Here is a 16,362-nt window from a genome sequence, read left to right as displayed (position 1 = left end):
TTTGAAATAAAATAAAAAGTCACAAAAAAGTCAGTTAAGTTGGAAGACAACAACACTCTTTGGTGTGAATTTGTCATTATCAGTCAATTCGTTTTGCTTGGTGGTGTAAGTGGATGGGTTGCAACAACTCCCATTTTCACCTTTCTTGCACATAGCTATATCACAACCATTATTACCAAAACCAAACCCAAAAAGATAATTATGGTTTTGAGAATTCAGCCAAAATTCATAATTGTCATTTCCACTTTTACCAAACTTTTTTGGATTCAAAGTACCGCCTCTTACAAGTGAAAAGATGTAAGAACTGCCATTGTGAATCCATTCACCAACAGCATTTATATTTCCAGTGCACACGCCACCAAATTTGTTGTGATATGTGTCTTCTACTAAAAAGCACAAATTGCTTTTGTTCATAACTTTTCCATCAAACACAGAAGTGCCCTTTGACCAGTTGTCAATGTCTGAGTCAAACACAACATTTCCAATCTTCATACCCGTCAACTTCTCAATATTGGCTTCTTCTTCAAGTGTGATGTGTTCGCGCTTTATTCTTTCTTCTTTTTCATCATCGTGTTGTTTCTTCGCATTGATGAATTTTTCTGATTTCATAATTTGATCAATTTTAGTATTTTTTGTTTGTTTGATTCTGTTAATTTCATCTTCATGTAGTTTTATATCCATTTGGCACTTCTCCTCAAGAAGTGCAATTCTGAGATTGAATATCTCATACAACTTGTCGTTGTCGCTCTGTGTTGAATACAGAGCCATTTCACTTTTGATTTTGTTGGATGTGTTGTCCAAATCAGTGACAATTGTGTTAAGTGAAGTTGTAATGTTATTTTTTCTATCAAATATTTCATCAAGTCTGTCGAAGTGTCCCTCTGCATTTTCGATGCGTTGATCAATGTTAAGTGACTTGTTGTCAACAAAGTTGTCTTCTTTTTTTATTTTTTTGAGGTCTGACACCGCCTTTGCTGTGTTAGTACAGAGTGCTGAGAGTGCTGTTAACTCGTTTTCCATGTATGTTAATAGAGTTTATTTGTTTTTATATTTAATTTTTATAAATCTCATTTAAAATTATTATTACCTCATACATAATGATTTTTTTTACTAATCAAAAACCAAAATTATAATTATTCAAACCAACATAAAATGATTTTAATTTATATTAAAAGTTAAACAAAATATGTAATTAAGTCCAAAACCACAGAATTTCAAATGTAATTTTTTAACTATTAAAGTAAAAAATGGGAAAAATACATAGATATTGTTATAATTGCTAAATAATTATTTTAACTATCAATATGATTAAAAGCAAACCCAATATTTGTTTTTGATAATTTTTATTTTTTTTAACCAAATATTGTTTATTTATATGTTGCCATTAAACAAATAAGGCGATCACAGTGAATTTGATAAATCCTATAATCCTTTTATATCCCCTTATATTTCCCCTAATATATAATAGCAAAACTGGTATATTTATTTACAATTACTATTTTTATTGGTTTTATACTATTAAGTGTCTACTATATTAATGGTTAATTTTACTAAATATAATGGTAAATTGTGATACTGTTTAAAAACGATAGTTAATATTTTAACCAACTATCGTTTTATTGTGGTTTATTTCCATAAAAAAAATAAGTATTAATTTTAATTAAATTAACTAAATAAAATTTAAAAAAGAGCAAACAAACAGACACACAAATGTTATTCAAAATAAAATCACAAGAAAATAACAAAAAAGTAAAATAACACATAAACAAAAAAGACGAAAAAGCTATAAATCGAGAAAGACGAGTTATTTTAAAAACGAGAAAAATGAAAAAAACGAAAAAACAAAAAAAACATTTTTTAAAAAAATCAATATAATCAACTTTTTTCAATTGTACAGTTGGTCTATTAAATTTTCGTCCAGCAAATTAACTTTAGCCCAAAGAAAACCAATTATTTTTATTGTTATATTAAACTAATAAACTATACAATAATAAAAGTCATTTTTCTAAAATATTTGTTTTAATAGTATAAACCCATGTTTTTCAAAAAAAAATACAATTTTTTGGGGTTTAGGTTCATTTTCTAAACTGTAGTTTTATTTATTTGAAAAAATTAAATTTACTTAACTGGATCAAGTGTTAATATTAAGTATATTGTTTTTGTACTTTTTTAGGGTGAAGAGGAAAAATAACAGCTTATTTAAAAGAAAAAAGTACAAAAAGAATATAGTAAATGAATTATATATAAAAATAATTATAATAGTACAAAATAACTATAAATTTTGATAAGTTTTTCGTATAAAAACAAATAGCACAAATATTTATACAATTTATTATAATTTAATGGTTTGATAAATCCCACCATTTTTTTTAAATCATTATAACTTTAAAAATTGATAAATTTTTCCATAATAAAAATACAATTTTAATTAAAAATATAGTTAATTAATTATTTGGAAAAAACACCAAAAACAAAAACACAGTCCGGCATTTTCCAGGTTTTTATTTTTTCGGTGTTAATAATTTCCAAAACTGCATTAAAAAATAACACATTCCTTCACATCGCGAAAAGTCGAAAACTAGACAGACAAGCTTGAAAAGCTATGATTTTTTAATTTTTTTAAATTTATTAAAAATTTTAATAAATTTTTTTTATTTATGAAAAAAATAGCTCAATTATAAAATATTAATTTGAACTAATGTGCACAAAAAAATACAAAAACATTTAAAATAGTTTTATATAGTAAAAAAATAATTAAAAAATTAATAAAATAGAATTTGAATATTATTAGAATTTTATAATAATAAATAAAGTGAGGCGAGAAACCCACACCTGGAGAAAAACCCGCACCCATTTTCCTTTTTCTTCTTTTACCCAAATTATTGTGTTTTTTACTTCCAGAACACAGAAAAAATAAAAAAGTCGGGTTATTATAGTTTCTTTTTCTTTCTTTTTCTTCCTTTTTGGTGTTTTTATTTAAAAATAAAAAATGATTCGAGTTTGATTCAAAATAAACTATCAAAGAACAAAAACGGCCCGGATTTTTACGTACTTTCGGTGTATTATAACAGTGTTTCAAATTTGTGTTTATTCAAAAAAACAAATATACTATTATATAAACTATATATATAGTTTAATGATTTAAACTATATTTATTAACTTGTAATAGTTTATCAAAACCCAATTTCTAAAAATAGTTTAAATTTTCACAAGACAAATTCTATAATATAGTAATGTATAGTAAAAATATTCAGAGATTTGCTTTTTTCCAGAAAAATGTTTATTTTTTGATCAAAATATTTTCTTTTTTATCTATAATACTCAAGACTCAAAATCAATTACGTTATCGTGAAGATGTTATATTATAGCTATGTTGTGTGTTTAATATCACCATTTTAAAATAAGTTCAAAAACAATTAAAAAAGTCAAGATATGTCTTTTTTGACACATATCTTTTTTATTAAGTTGTAAATGAAAACATAAATTTAGATATTCAAACGAATGTACATCAATAGTACTATAATGTATCACTGAGTTATATCATACTGTAACATTATACAAAAAAGTTACAAAATGTGTTTTTATCGTATCAAATATTATCAATTATAATATAAAATTATTATATTTTTAATATTTGTTTTTTTACAAATTTAAAAATTATTTAACTTAAATTAAATAGTTTTAATAAAAATATTCATAAAAACATAATTAACAAACTATACATATTATTATAATTATATTAATATCAACTATTGAAATGACTTAAGTTGTTGAAAAATTAAATGGGTTTTATATCCACCATTATTTTTTTTCAAAAAACTTTTATGAAAACTTAAAATTAAGATAAACAAGTTCAAATATTCAAACTCAACACAAACAACAGAGATGTGTTTGTGTTGAGTTTTTGCAAATCCCCATTACCGTTTGGCAATTTTATTTATTTATTTATACACATAACGCATATAAATTAACAATTAGATAATGCAAATTCGCGCGACTAATGTTTGTTTGTTTTTTATGATATTTATTATGTTTAAGTGGCTGATAAATACATTTAATTAACTATTAGAAATGGGTTTAAAGTGGATATAAATTATTGATTACTTATTAGTATTTTTATGGTTAATAAACTTAATAACAATTTATAGTTTAGATACTATATTAAACTAATCAGTAATTAATTGTTTAAAGGATGTATTAGGAAGTGAACCTTATATTATATTTTTAATCTAAACATTTTATTAATTATATTAAAATTAAACCTAAAATATGTTCAAAAGCTTATTTATCACTTCATTAGAAACACAAAAATAATATATATTAATTTTTAATTTCTTAATAATTAATATTTGTTATTTAAGGTTAATTTCATGTAGTTTTTATATTGTATTTTAATTATAAGAACATTCTTAATTAACCAAAAAACTAACACTGAACCTTTTTTCATTCAACAGCTTTTCAAAGAATATAAAAGAAAATGGGTGCGGGTTTCTCTCCAGGTGTGGGTTTCTCGCCTCACTTTACTATTAAAAAAATATAAAATATAAAAATAGATTTGGTAACTTTTTTGATCAGGGCTGCAAACCGGATTTAACTGGTGGCTAGCCCGTCTTAATTTTTAAATATTTTCAGCCAGAATTTGTGTTTGGAACTATTATTATTAATTTGTTGAATAAAATAATTAGGATTTGTCAGCCAGTAGTGATAAAAAAATGGCTAGCCACAAAATCGTCCAAACTATACACATTCTAAAATGATGGTAAAAAATAAAACCATTTAAATAATGAGGAATAGAAAGTATAGTTTCATGTAGTTTTGAAAAGCCATAACAAATCTCCATGTTTTTTAATAGTTTTAAAACATGGTAAATTAAATTAATGGTAATAGTTTGTCGTTTGTGTCAAACAAAAAATACATAAGTAAATTATAGTAATAAATGATTATTTATTCAGAAAAGAAAAACACAGAAAACAAAAAGACAAAAAGACAAAAAGACAAAAAACAATATGTTATACCATTTTATATTTATGTTCTTAAAATTGTTAATTTCTGTATAATTGTAATGTATCACAACCATCTTTATTTCGAATAATATTTATAACATAAATATGAACATTTAATTGTTTGATGTGTTGTATTTTCATCAACAGACATTACTTGTTTTTATATAATAATAATTGGGATTATTGAAGTGTTTCAATTATATATTCTACAAAACGATGTACTACTGATAAAAGCAAGTGTATTGTTATTTGACATGTACACAAAATACATATTTAGATTATTTACCTGAATCTAACATGGTTTGAATTTAAAATATAGAATAAAATGAACAAAATATTCAACACTGACAATTTGTTTTAAATAATAATTGATAATATAATAACGTAACATTAAACACAACAACTCAATGATTATTTGATTGTTTTAGGATAAAGTTAATACAAACAACAAATTATAAATAATATGTATTTTTTTAAATGACATAATTTGTTTTTGTGAATCAAAACAAACTGTTAAATTTTGTCGAACTCGATCCAAAGTTGTTAACAACTTGTATTGAATTTTAAATAAAAATGATTATTGTTTTTTTTATTATCAAATGTGCTGTTTAGAACACAACGAAATTAACATAAAAATAAATATATATATATATATATGGTATTGTCTAACCTTGTAATGTCAATTTTTATTTTTTAATTATCATATAAAACAACAAACTGTCATATAAATTAATTTGTGTCAAGATTTTAAGTCATTTAATTCTATATTTTGGTTATAATAATGATGATATTTGAATTGAGAAACATATAAAAACTCTTTTTGTGTTTTATTTGATACACTGATTCGTGTTTAATAAATATAATGAAACAGTGATTACTTAGATATTTAAACAAGTTAAAGTATATATTATGTTTTAACACTATATGTTATGACAACATTTTTTTACTTAATTCCAATGACATTTTTTTTTATTATTTACTTATGCCTTATAACCGACACATGTTCCAAAAAGTTTTTTGTTTTATTTTTCTTTAGTTTTTGGTTTAAATATTTAAATTTTTCTTATTTGTTTTTTCTGGTTATTATTTGTTTTTCAAAACACTTTTGGTCTTATTATTTGAAGGATGGAATAAAGTGCAGTTTTGAGCAAATTATCCAAAAACATTCCCAAAACAGCATATTTTTTAATTTTTATGATTATTTTCATTAAATCGAGCAAAAAAATTCTTTTGTGAATAGGATTTTTTATTTTATCCAAAAAGATAAAATGCCATTATTTCTTTTTCAAAAAACGATTATTTAATTGAGGTTTGCAGCCCTGGTTTTTCTATAAAAAATATATAAATTAAATAAATTAATATTAATTAAATAATATTCCCGAACAAACGCACAAAACTACAGTTAGACAAGTTCGCCTTAAATGAAATAGTTTGAATTAAATGGTTCACTTTAATAGTTTAAAAACCATTAACAATAGTAAACAGTGGGTTAAACTAGAAAATTATTAAATGGTTAAATAGAATAATATTTAAACTAACATTTATATTAAAGTTTAATGTACAGTTGAATTTTAAAAATAAAACCAAAACATATTTTAAGTATTGTTTTGTATGTCTTAACATGTTTGTTTCGTTGAGTTTAAACATGTCAAAACATACACCGCTTTATTCAGATACGTTTGTTTCTAGACTGACTTTAACATTTTGTTGTTATAATATTTTATATCTCATATAATAATATATGAAATATATACGAACTCAAATACAAACAAATGATAATTATACATCAACAATTGAAACAAAACTTTAAGTTTTTATGCTATTTATTTTATTTAAAAAATGGACAAAAACACCAAATTTTTAGTGTTTTTGTTCATTTTCTAAATATTAAATATATAAACAATCTTTAATCACCACAAGTCAAAATAAAAGTTCTAAAACTCAAGCCTCAAAACTAAATAAAAATTGAATATAAAAACATGAAAGATTTATAAAAAATCATTCAAAAGAATGTTATTTTTTGGAGATATCTTTTCTAACCAAGCTTCTGATGATACTCGACTGACTTTCGACAAGGTCCACTTTAATCTTCAAGTTATTGGTGTTAGTGCCAAAGTGACAGTCAGTCATTATTTAACTAACAACTCCAATGCAGTTATCTCTCTTCTTGTACATTTTTCATACGACTCTACTTGTAGTATAACTGGATATTCTTTTAAAACCAAATCTAAAGAAATGGTTTCTTGTTTAAAAGAAAAAGAGAGTGCCAAACGTGCTATTGCTGATGCGAGGGCAAGTGGATATAACACCTCTTCTCTAGTACAAACAGATGAAACGTCGTTTGATCTTTCCCTTGATATATTAAATCCACAAGAGACAGTAGAACTCAAAATAGAATATATCACACAACTTTCGGTTGTCGCCGATGAACTCCTTTTTACTCTTCCGAAAAATTCTGAGCGGAGTAAATCGACTATTTTTGATGTCGAATATTTCACGAACAATCTTAAAAAAACTGTCAACAAAATTCACATAGAAAACCCTGATTTAAAGGCCTTTGGTTACTCGCTTGGAAAAGTCCAACACGGACTTTATGTGACTGAAGACGCCGAAACGGGAGAAAAGACGGGGAGTGCTGTCTTTGTGTCGAAAGAGTGTGACGGCCCTGTTGATGTGATTTTTGTATGTGATCGAAGTGGTTCGATGGACGGAGAAGGGATCACAGCACTCAAAGTTGCTCTTCAGCTCTTTCTACGACAACTTCCGGAGAACAGCACATTTGACGTTGTATCCTTTGGAAGTGATTTTAAAGAGCTTTTTGGGAAGTTAGAAGTATACGGAGAAAAGTCTTTTAAACTCGCAAGTGAGAAGGTGGCACAATTTGAAGCCGATTTTGGTGGGACAAATATTTTGAAGCCACTTTGTTGGGCAATGAAAAGAAAGTGTCAAGTCATCTTATTAACAGACGGACAAATTTCTGAAACTGAAGAAACCCAAATTTTGAATCTACTTGAAGAAGAAAAGGGGAAATCAATTGTCCACTGCATTGGACTCGGGTCGGACGTCGACGGGAATTTGATCAGAAAAATCGGGACTATTGGCGGCGGCGTTTTTGATATTGTCAGAAACACCGAAAACTTGACAAAAAGTCTTTCGGAGATCACCGCAAAAATTCTTCGCCCAACTATTTCTGAAGGGAAAATTAGTGTTGAAAATGGAGCAAATTATGAGGAAAAAGTGCCTCTTTTTGCGGGGAGTTTCCAGTGTTATTTTGATGTAAAAAATGATCAAAAGTGTATAGCCACTTTACATGGAAAAAACGGGAAGAAAGACGTAAAATTGATCGAAAAAGAAGTCAATCGAATAAAAGGGGAACTTCTTGGGCAAATGCGGGCTGCCGAAGAGATCAAAAAACTTGAAATGCAAAAAGAGAAAAATTTGTGTTTAAAAAAGTCCTTAAAATATAACATTTTGTCGCAGTACACGTCTTTCATAGTCATCGACAAAAGTACTAAAACCGAAATAGAAAACGTCAAGAAAATAGAAATAGGAAGACCAAATTATTGGGGAGAAATTGAGTCGGATTCAGAAGAGTTGGGCGGATTTGGAGATCTTGGGATTGACAGCTATGGCCAAGATATAAAGAAAGAAGAAGAACAAGAAGATGATTGTTGTATTGATGAGATGTTCTGTGATGCTGAGCCAGAGTATGTCTTGCCCCAACAAGACACAAAACTATTTGAAGGATTCTCTTTTGTTGCAGAAGAAAAAGAGAAAGAAGATGTTGGAAGCGAAAAGCAGTGCAAAGAAGAACAAATCGAGTCTTTAGAGAAGATAGAAAGTACTCAAAATATGGTAACTGATAAATTCCAAGCACTCGTGTGTAAACAAAACTTCGACGGAAGCTTTGAGGAATTTTCAGAACTCTTCGACTTTGTTAAGAAAATTTATAACAAATTCAATAACATCGAAAAGAAGTGTTTGGCAACTGCTTTGGCTGTGGCTGTGCTTAGAAAGTTTTTCTTTGAAAGAATTGTTGAATGGAAATTACTTGAAAAGAAGGCTTTGAATTATTTGGAGAAGCACAATATAGAAGAACAATTCATTCAACAAATCACAGCTGATATTTAATTTTTCGTTTTGGTTTTATTTGGAGTGTGTTTTTTTGTGTATTTTGGTCATAGTAATTTATCACTATAAATCATTTTATTGAGATATTACAATTATTAGATACAAAGATCTAAATCATGTATTTAGAAATATTGATATCAATTGATACATAACATCAACTAAAATAACAATTTATTTGTTGTTTTGACAGAGAAATTGGGATATTAGTTTTAATTTATTGTTATACAATTTATTGTGATTAGAATTTTGACTTAGTATTTTATTGCTCTTTATTCAAAAAATCCAAGTGTAATCAATATTGTTTTATGGGCAACCATTTATTATCAAAAATACATAAATAATAACTAACGATATGTTGCGTATTACAAACAAAATTTTATTTTTGTTTGTTTGTATTATGATTTTATTTATTTAGATAATTATGATAATTAGTATAATACAAATTATATTTATTGACAAAATATATTACTTAGTTGTTGTATTACTGTTGTAGTTTTAGTTATTTATCACATGTTTCAATAGTATTAATAAAGACAAATAATTATAAAAAAATGGTTAAAACCAATTTATTTAAAAAGAGTAAGTGTAGTTTTTTGTGTATTTTATTGAAATGTTATTTTAAATAATTCAAAAATGTTACTTCACACACAATGACAAAATATAATATATATAATAATATATTGTAAAGTATTATATTTTATATACTAAAATTTAAAAAAACAAAAATCGATAATTCCATGTTTTAATAATATTTTTTCAAATATGATAATGATATTATACATAGCAAATCAAACAGTTCATTAACTCAAAATTTGTAACCCAAATGTTCGAAAACTGTGTGCAGTTATTATTAACCAGAATCAATATATAATTTATTAATATTATTTAAAACTTGAATTATCAAATAAAAATTACACATTAACAATGATATTCTTCCAAATATTGACTTTTATGTTTATAATTTCATGTTATAATGCGTCGACTAAATGCGAAGTGACTTGTGCATCATCAACATTAACAAGTAGTGACATTTCATCAGTGGTATCTACATGTCAAGATTACATAGTCAATGCTAGATGTTATGTAATATATAACCGACTGTTTTATTATAACAAAGTAATAAAGTCCATCACATTTAGAAGTACCTATCCTGTTACTTTGTCGAGTGAGTCTTTTTATTTTTCGACAGTTGAGAGTGTCGTTTCTCCTTATGGATATAATTCAATAGGTGCCAGTTGCTTTGCAAACTCGAATCTTCGCACAATCAATGTGAGAGGCATAGGAGCATTGGATTCTGAAGTCTTTTATTCAACAATACAATTGGTGAGTATAATAATGGCAGATGTTGGTTCAATAAAATATAAGGCTATTTCATATTCTTCAGTCTCCCAATTCATTTTTGGAACTAAAACAATTGATGTTGGGGAACTAGGCTTTTATGGCGACAGCAACATAAAAAGACTCTTTTTCCCAAATGGACTTTCTAGTGTTTCTAGAGGTTCATTTGGCTATATGGGGTCTTTAACTGACATAAATTTAAACGGGTTAAAAACATTGCCAACTTATTTATTTGAAAGTGACACATCATTAGTGAATATAACTGGTATGGAAGACATAGAACAACTTGATTTTGCTGCATTCAAAAATATGGGGGCGTCGAAATTTGACACTCTTTCCATTGGTAGGGGAAAGGGACATTTCACCTAAAGACATTTCACCAAATTCTTTCCAAAACTTTCTTTTTTGTATTTTATCAATAAAATTTAAAAATATAAAACGAGAGTTAGTATTTGGTCATATTGTTTCAAAAAATTACACATTTTTATTTTTTTGTTCTGTCAGTTTTAACACTAACAATTTCAAACCAACTTATTTGACACTACATAAATTAAATTACCCAAAAATACAAAATTTAAAACAAGCTATTTCAAAACTAATTATTCAAACGAATATATATTTTCATTTAATGAACACATAAGACTTTAAAAAGAAAATATTTTTTTTATTACAAATTAATTATATTGTTACAATGATAAATATGGATATAAATAATAATTATTCACATAATTGCAATAAATAATATAGTTAATTTAATATCTATTTTTAATCATATTTATAAAAATATTAAATCAATAAGAGTTGGTCGGAAAATGTTGTCCCGTCGCCAAAGTTGTCCTGGGCTTTTTGGTCAATGAAAATTGGATAATATCGGGATCATGTTCGAAATATAAAAAACTTCGTTTCAGTTTTTTCCCAAATTTTTCAACTTTTACCTTATTCCCGGGGTTTTAAACAAATATTTGTGTATAAATTGATAAAAAGGACAACGTTGGCGACTGGGACATCGTTTTACAACAAACTCTATCACAATTTTTAATGTAAAACCAAATTCAATTATAAAAACTAATATTCAAATTGAAATCAAAGTCGGTTCATAAAAAATCTTATGAATAATATTTGAATATAACAAAGTTTATATTATCAATTTTATTTTATTTTAATATTTTATTTAATAAATTAAACTGTTTTTTTCAAAAAAGTTTATCACATTAAATACTTGATATTTAAATAATAATTAAATAACAACTTTTGTATAAAGATGATTTAACAATTTTTAAATTATACAATTATATTGTTTACAAACAAGTTAAGGTTAAATGCATCAAACGAATATTATATTTAATGTTTGATTATCACGTAATATGATACTTATTCTATTTGCATTTTATAAGCTATATTTTAAAAATCAATTAAAAACATGATTTATATTTTTTTAATATTATTATTATTGCTTATCTTAAAATATTTACAATGTTTTAAGATATTCATTTTTAAAATTGGAACTTCAATGTTTTGAGATCAATAATGTTATTTTGAACAATTAAAAACTTCAGAAAGCTTTTAAACAATTAAATGAAATATTATATTTATCAATATATATTATAATAATTAATTACAGTCAAATATGCCAATTTGTTAAAAATGTGTGAATAGAAAGTTTGTTTAATATTAAAAGTTTGTTCCAAGAAATAAATACCCGTTTTAATCAAACATAAATTTTAGATTCAAATACAAGATACTAAATTGTTTTATATCTTAATTATTAGTTGGTTTCAAATAAAAAACAAGTTCAAAAAACAATTTTACAATATAAAAAACTCTTCAAACTGTTTTTATTTATTCAATAATCAATAAAAAACAAACAAATAATTTTGTTTGTATATAAAGAATCTATATTAATTATGTTTCAATTTAAATGTTATTATATTAAACAGTTATTATAAACACGAACATATATCAATACTCATTTAAGTTGCGATTTTCTTTAAATTCTCTGTCAATTTTTTGAATCAAAGAAAGACGCCGTTTTCTTTTTTTTTAACACTTGTTGTAATATGTTTATCACATTTAAATATATCATTTTGTTCTTCAATTTCCATTGCAACACCTTGAACACAACTCGAATAATGATCTGTCATTTCTTCTGATATATGATAACACGTTTCTTCTTCGTGTATTTCTAGCATCATTTCATCATTGTCCGATTTTTCTTCGTTTTCTGGAAAATCAAAAAATACTTCCATATTAAGTTTGTCAGTTGCTTGTATCGTCTTTTTTAAAAATTCTTCCAAGTTAAGTTCTTCACAATAATAGTTGATAGTCAAATTTTTCGACAATTCGTTTACTTCATCTTGCTTTCTGTTTTTTGGTTTAAAGTATCCATTTAAAGCTTTGTGATAATTCTTTTTGGTTTCATCAATAACGCCTTCAATTGTCTCAACAAACTTCCAAAATGAAGGGTTGGATAAAACTAATAATCTCGAAAGTGTTGAATGATAAACTTCACAATCATTGTTGGTTCTCTTCTCTCTCATATATTGACACCAAAGTTCAATCGGATATAGTCCATACACCCACACTCTTTTAAAATATTCAAAAACCTTATTAAAATCAATTGTGTGGACGTAGAGTGCACCAACGAAATTTACAGCAAATTCAATATCACAAGGTTTTATGTAACAAACGGCTTCTAACATCTTAATTAATTATCTGAAATCTCCATCATTCCAATATTTTTCTTTCAACCCCAACGTATTTATATACTTGTTTATTGCTTGACGTTGGTGAAACATACAACCATGGTGTTTAACTTTTTTAAATTCTTTTAAAACAGAAATAAGAGAATTTTCAAAATCGGTTATTATATCAATATCTCGTTCGAAACAAGTTGCATTGCAATTCTGTTCTTTTATTAATTTTTCAATTGCTGTGACAAGTTGTTTATAGATAATTATTGTTTTTTTCTTCATCAAACAATGCAAAATGGGATATATTTGGCCATTTTTTAATTGGCAGTGAATTGTATATAATTGATAAAATTGACGGGGACAACTTTGAAAAGTACCATCCATCATAACAGATGTGCACCTAGCAAGCATCATTAATTGTTCTGTATCCCCAAAGATGAAGATGTTTGAGTCATCACTTTTAAAAAAAGTTTTGATTCACCTACAGATAAATCAATTTCTTCACATGTTTTCGGTTCTTTTTTGTTGGTAAGTTTCGTTGAACATATTTTTCCAATGTTTCAGACTTCATACCTATTGAACTACGAGTATATTTTCTTATAAGAATTCTTCTTGGAGTTGATTTAGCTTTATTAGTTTTGAGATCTTTTCTTATAAAATTTATATAATTCTTTTTTAATAAATTTTGTTTTTCGTGTTTATGAACGTTATTTCTGCCATACAAAAAGGTACCATCTTTTTGTTTGTTAATAGTAACTCGACAACCTTTAACAGAACATCTAAAATTCATTCTCCTTTTATTTATTGGGTGAAATAAATATCCATCAACAACAGGTAACTCCTTATCTCTTTGACTATTGATACTCATCGTACTACACATAAATACAATATAATTAAAAATTATTTATAGTCATAATTAAAGTCACAAAAATAATTAACAATTCAATTACATTTTAATAAAAAGTGACATAAAATTGTAATTTATTTAATTTAATTGTGTTTCAATTTTTATAATTATTATGGATTTTTATGTGTTTTTATTTGTGATAATAATTATATAAAAACGTGAGTAAATTAAAATTGTTATGATTTTAATTAAGTGTAAATAACAATATATATTTAATTATTTTTATATATTTAAATACTTTATGAAGATGGTTGTGATTATTCGTTTGAATAATTAGTTTTGAAATAGCTTGTTTTAAATTTTGTATTTTTGGGTAATTTAATTTATGTAGTGTCAAATAAGTTGGTTTGAAATTGTTAGTGTTAAAACTGACAGAACAAAAAAATAAAAATGTGTAATTTTTTGAAACAATATGACCAAATACTAACTCTCGTTTTATATTTTTAAATTTTATTGATAAAATACAAAAAAGAAAGTTTTGGAAAGAATTTGGTGAAATGTCTTTAGGTGAAATGTTCCCTAATCCATTGGTAGTAATATGTGGGAAATAACGAACACTATAGACGTCGATGAAAGTTATGGAATTGAAAATATATATGCATATAATTTGCGAAGAGATTGTTTAGGGGATAAATATGTGAAGAATTATTATTATAAAGAATCGGGATCAAGAACTAATTGTCTCATTACCTATACAATAACAGAAAATTGTATGCCATATAATTACAATTTTCAAAATCGTTGCTACTATAGCGGACCATTTGAAATGAATGAAATGGGCGTTTCAACTATGTGTACACCAAGGTGTAGACATCAAGTCAACAATTGTGAAGTATGTGACAGTGAGACAACGTGTCAAAAGTGTATAGATGGTTATATATTAATAGATGGACAGTGTCAGACATGTCAGTACTATGGAGAGTGCTACCAATGTGATATTTATAAATGCACTGCATGTAGTGCAAATTACAAATATCGTTCTGAACTCTCACGCTGTGACTTTTGTGAAACAGAGTTGGGGTATTATTTTAGTGGTAACGACTGTTATAAATGCAATTCGATATGCAAGTTATGTACAAGCGCTTCAATTTGTACTGAGTGTATAGACGGTTATTATTTAAAAGATTCAAAGTGTTTGCCATGCACATTAACTGGCTGTTCAAAATGTTTAGAAACGGAGTGTTTAACATGTAAAACGGGGTTTTATTTAAACAACGAAAAGTTGTGCAGTCCATGCTCGGACTATGGGAAGTGCAATCAATGTACAATAGACGGATGTACTTTATGTGCCAATAAGATGTATTACAACACAACTACGAAATTGTGTGAGAGTTGTGTTGAAGAATGTGATGTTTGTGAGAACTCGTATTCATGTAATAAGTGCAACAATGCCTCTATCTATTACAAAGAAGATGAAATAAAGTGTGCGACTTGTCCAGTTAATAACAAATATTTTGTCAAAGGATTAAATTGCAAAAATTGAATTGAAAATTGTTTGAGAATTGCGACTTTTGCAATTCCAAAGACAGCTGTTTGGTCTGTACTTCAGGCTACAAGTATAATGAGTCGTCACAGAGTTGTGTCATTTGTTCCAGTGGAAATTATGTACACCAAGAGTATTGTAGACCATGCCCGAGTGAATGTACTACATGTGGTTCTGCTACCCAATGCACAAGTTGTGTTGATGGATATTTTGTCAACACTGAAAATAATTGCGTAAGTTGTCTTACAAGAAATTGCATTTCATGTGACTTGGATGTGTGTACATCATGTATGATAGGATATTATCTCAACAATGGTGTTTGTGAAGAGTGCTCAACTATTGATGATAAGTGCACAATATGTAATATAGTTAATAACTCAAATACTTGCGATTCGTGTGAAAATGGGTATTGGATCGACAACAACAAGTGTGTGACATGTGAAGGGTGTGGTTCGCTTGGGTGTGAGTACATGAGTGGGTTATGTTATAATTGCCCAAATTTAAATCAAGTTTTGATGTTGGGGAAATGTGTGATTGTTGAAGGATGCAAAATTGTAGAAAACAATGAATGTGTTGTTTGTGACGATTTGTATGTCAAAATAGGGAGAAGGTGTATTAAGAAGCAAACGGAGACAACAAAAGATGTTATCATATTTAGAGATTTCTATGTCAGTTCTATTGACGTCAATTGCACCACTTTTACAACCAAAGGATGTGAGATTTGTGATGTAGGGTATTACCACTACGAAAGTGTGTGTCTGAGATGTGAAGAAATCTATGACAATTGCGAAAAATGTAGTGTTATCACTT

At 26.3% G+C, this 16,362-nt stretch overlaps 2 protein-coding genes across 2 annotated transcripts; both read left to right on the top strand.

The window, feature by feature from the left end:
- Positions 1–7,013: 7,013 nt before the first annotated feature.
- EIN_521940 (hypothetical protein) lies at positions 7,014–9,134 on the top strand (the record flags this gene model as incomplete). The annotated part of the gene is made up of 1 exon (XM_004258470.1): positions 7,014–9,134. The coding sequence occupies one exon, from the start codon at positions 7,014–7,016 to the stop codon at positions 9,132–9,134; it is 2,121 nt and encodes a 706-aa protein (XP_004258518.1).
- A 5,710-nt stretch (positions 9,135–14,844) lies between these two features.
- EIN_521930 (hypothetical protein) lies at positions 14,845–15,552 on the top strand (the record flags this gene model as incomplete). Its single annotated transcript, XM_004258469.1, has 1 exon — positions 14,845–15,552. The coding sequence occupies one exon, from the start codon at positions 14,845–14,847 to the stop codon at positions 15,550–15,552; it is 708 nt and encodes a 235-aa protein (XP_004258517.1).
- Positions 15,553–16,362: the final 810 nt, after the last annotated feature.

The sequence above is a fragment of the Entamoeba invadens genome (genome assembly GCF_000330505.1).
Source record: "Entamoeba invadens IP1 unplaced genomic scaffold scaff_1105074725903, whole genome shotgun sequence".
Classification (NCBI taxonomy): Eukaryota; Evosea; order Mastigamoebida; family Endamoebidae; genus Entamoeba; species Entamoeba invadens.
The sequence above is the reverse complement of the archived record's forward strand: the minus strand, read 5'-3'. Positions and strand labels throughout refer to the sequence as shown.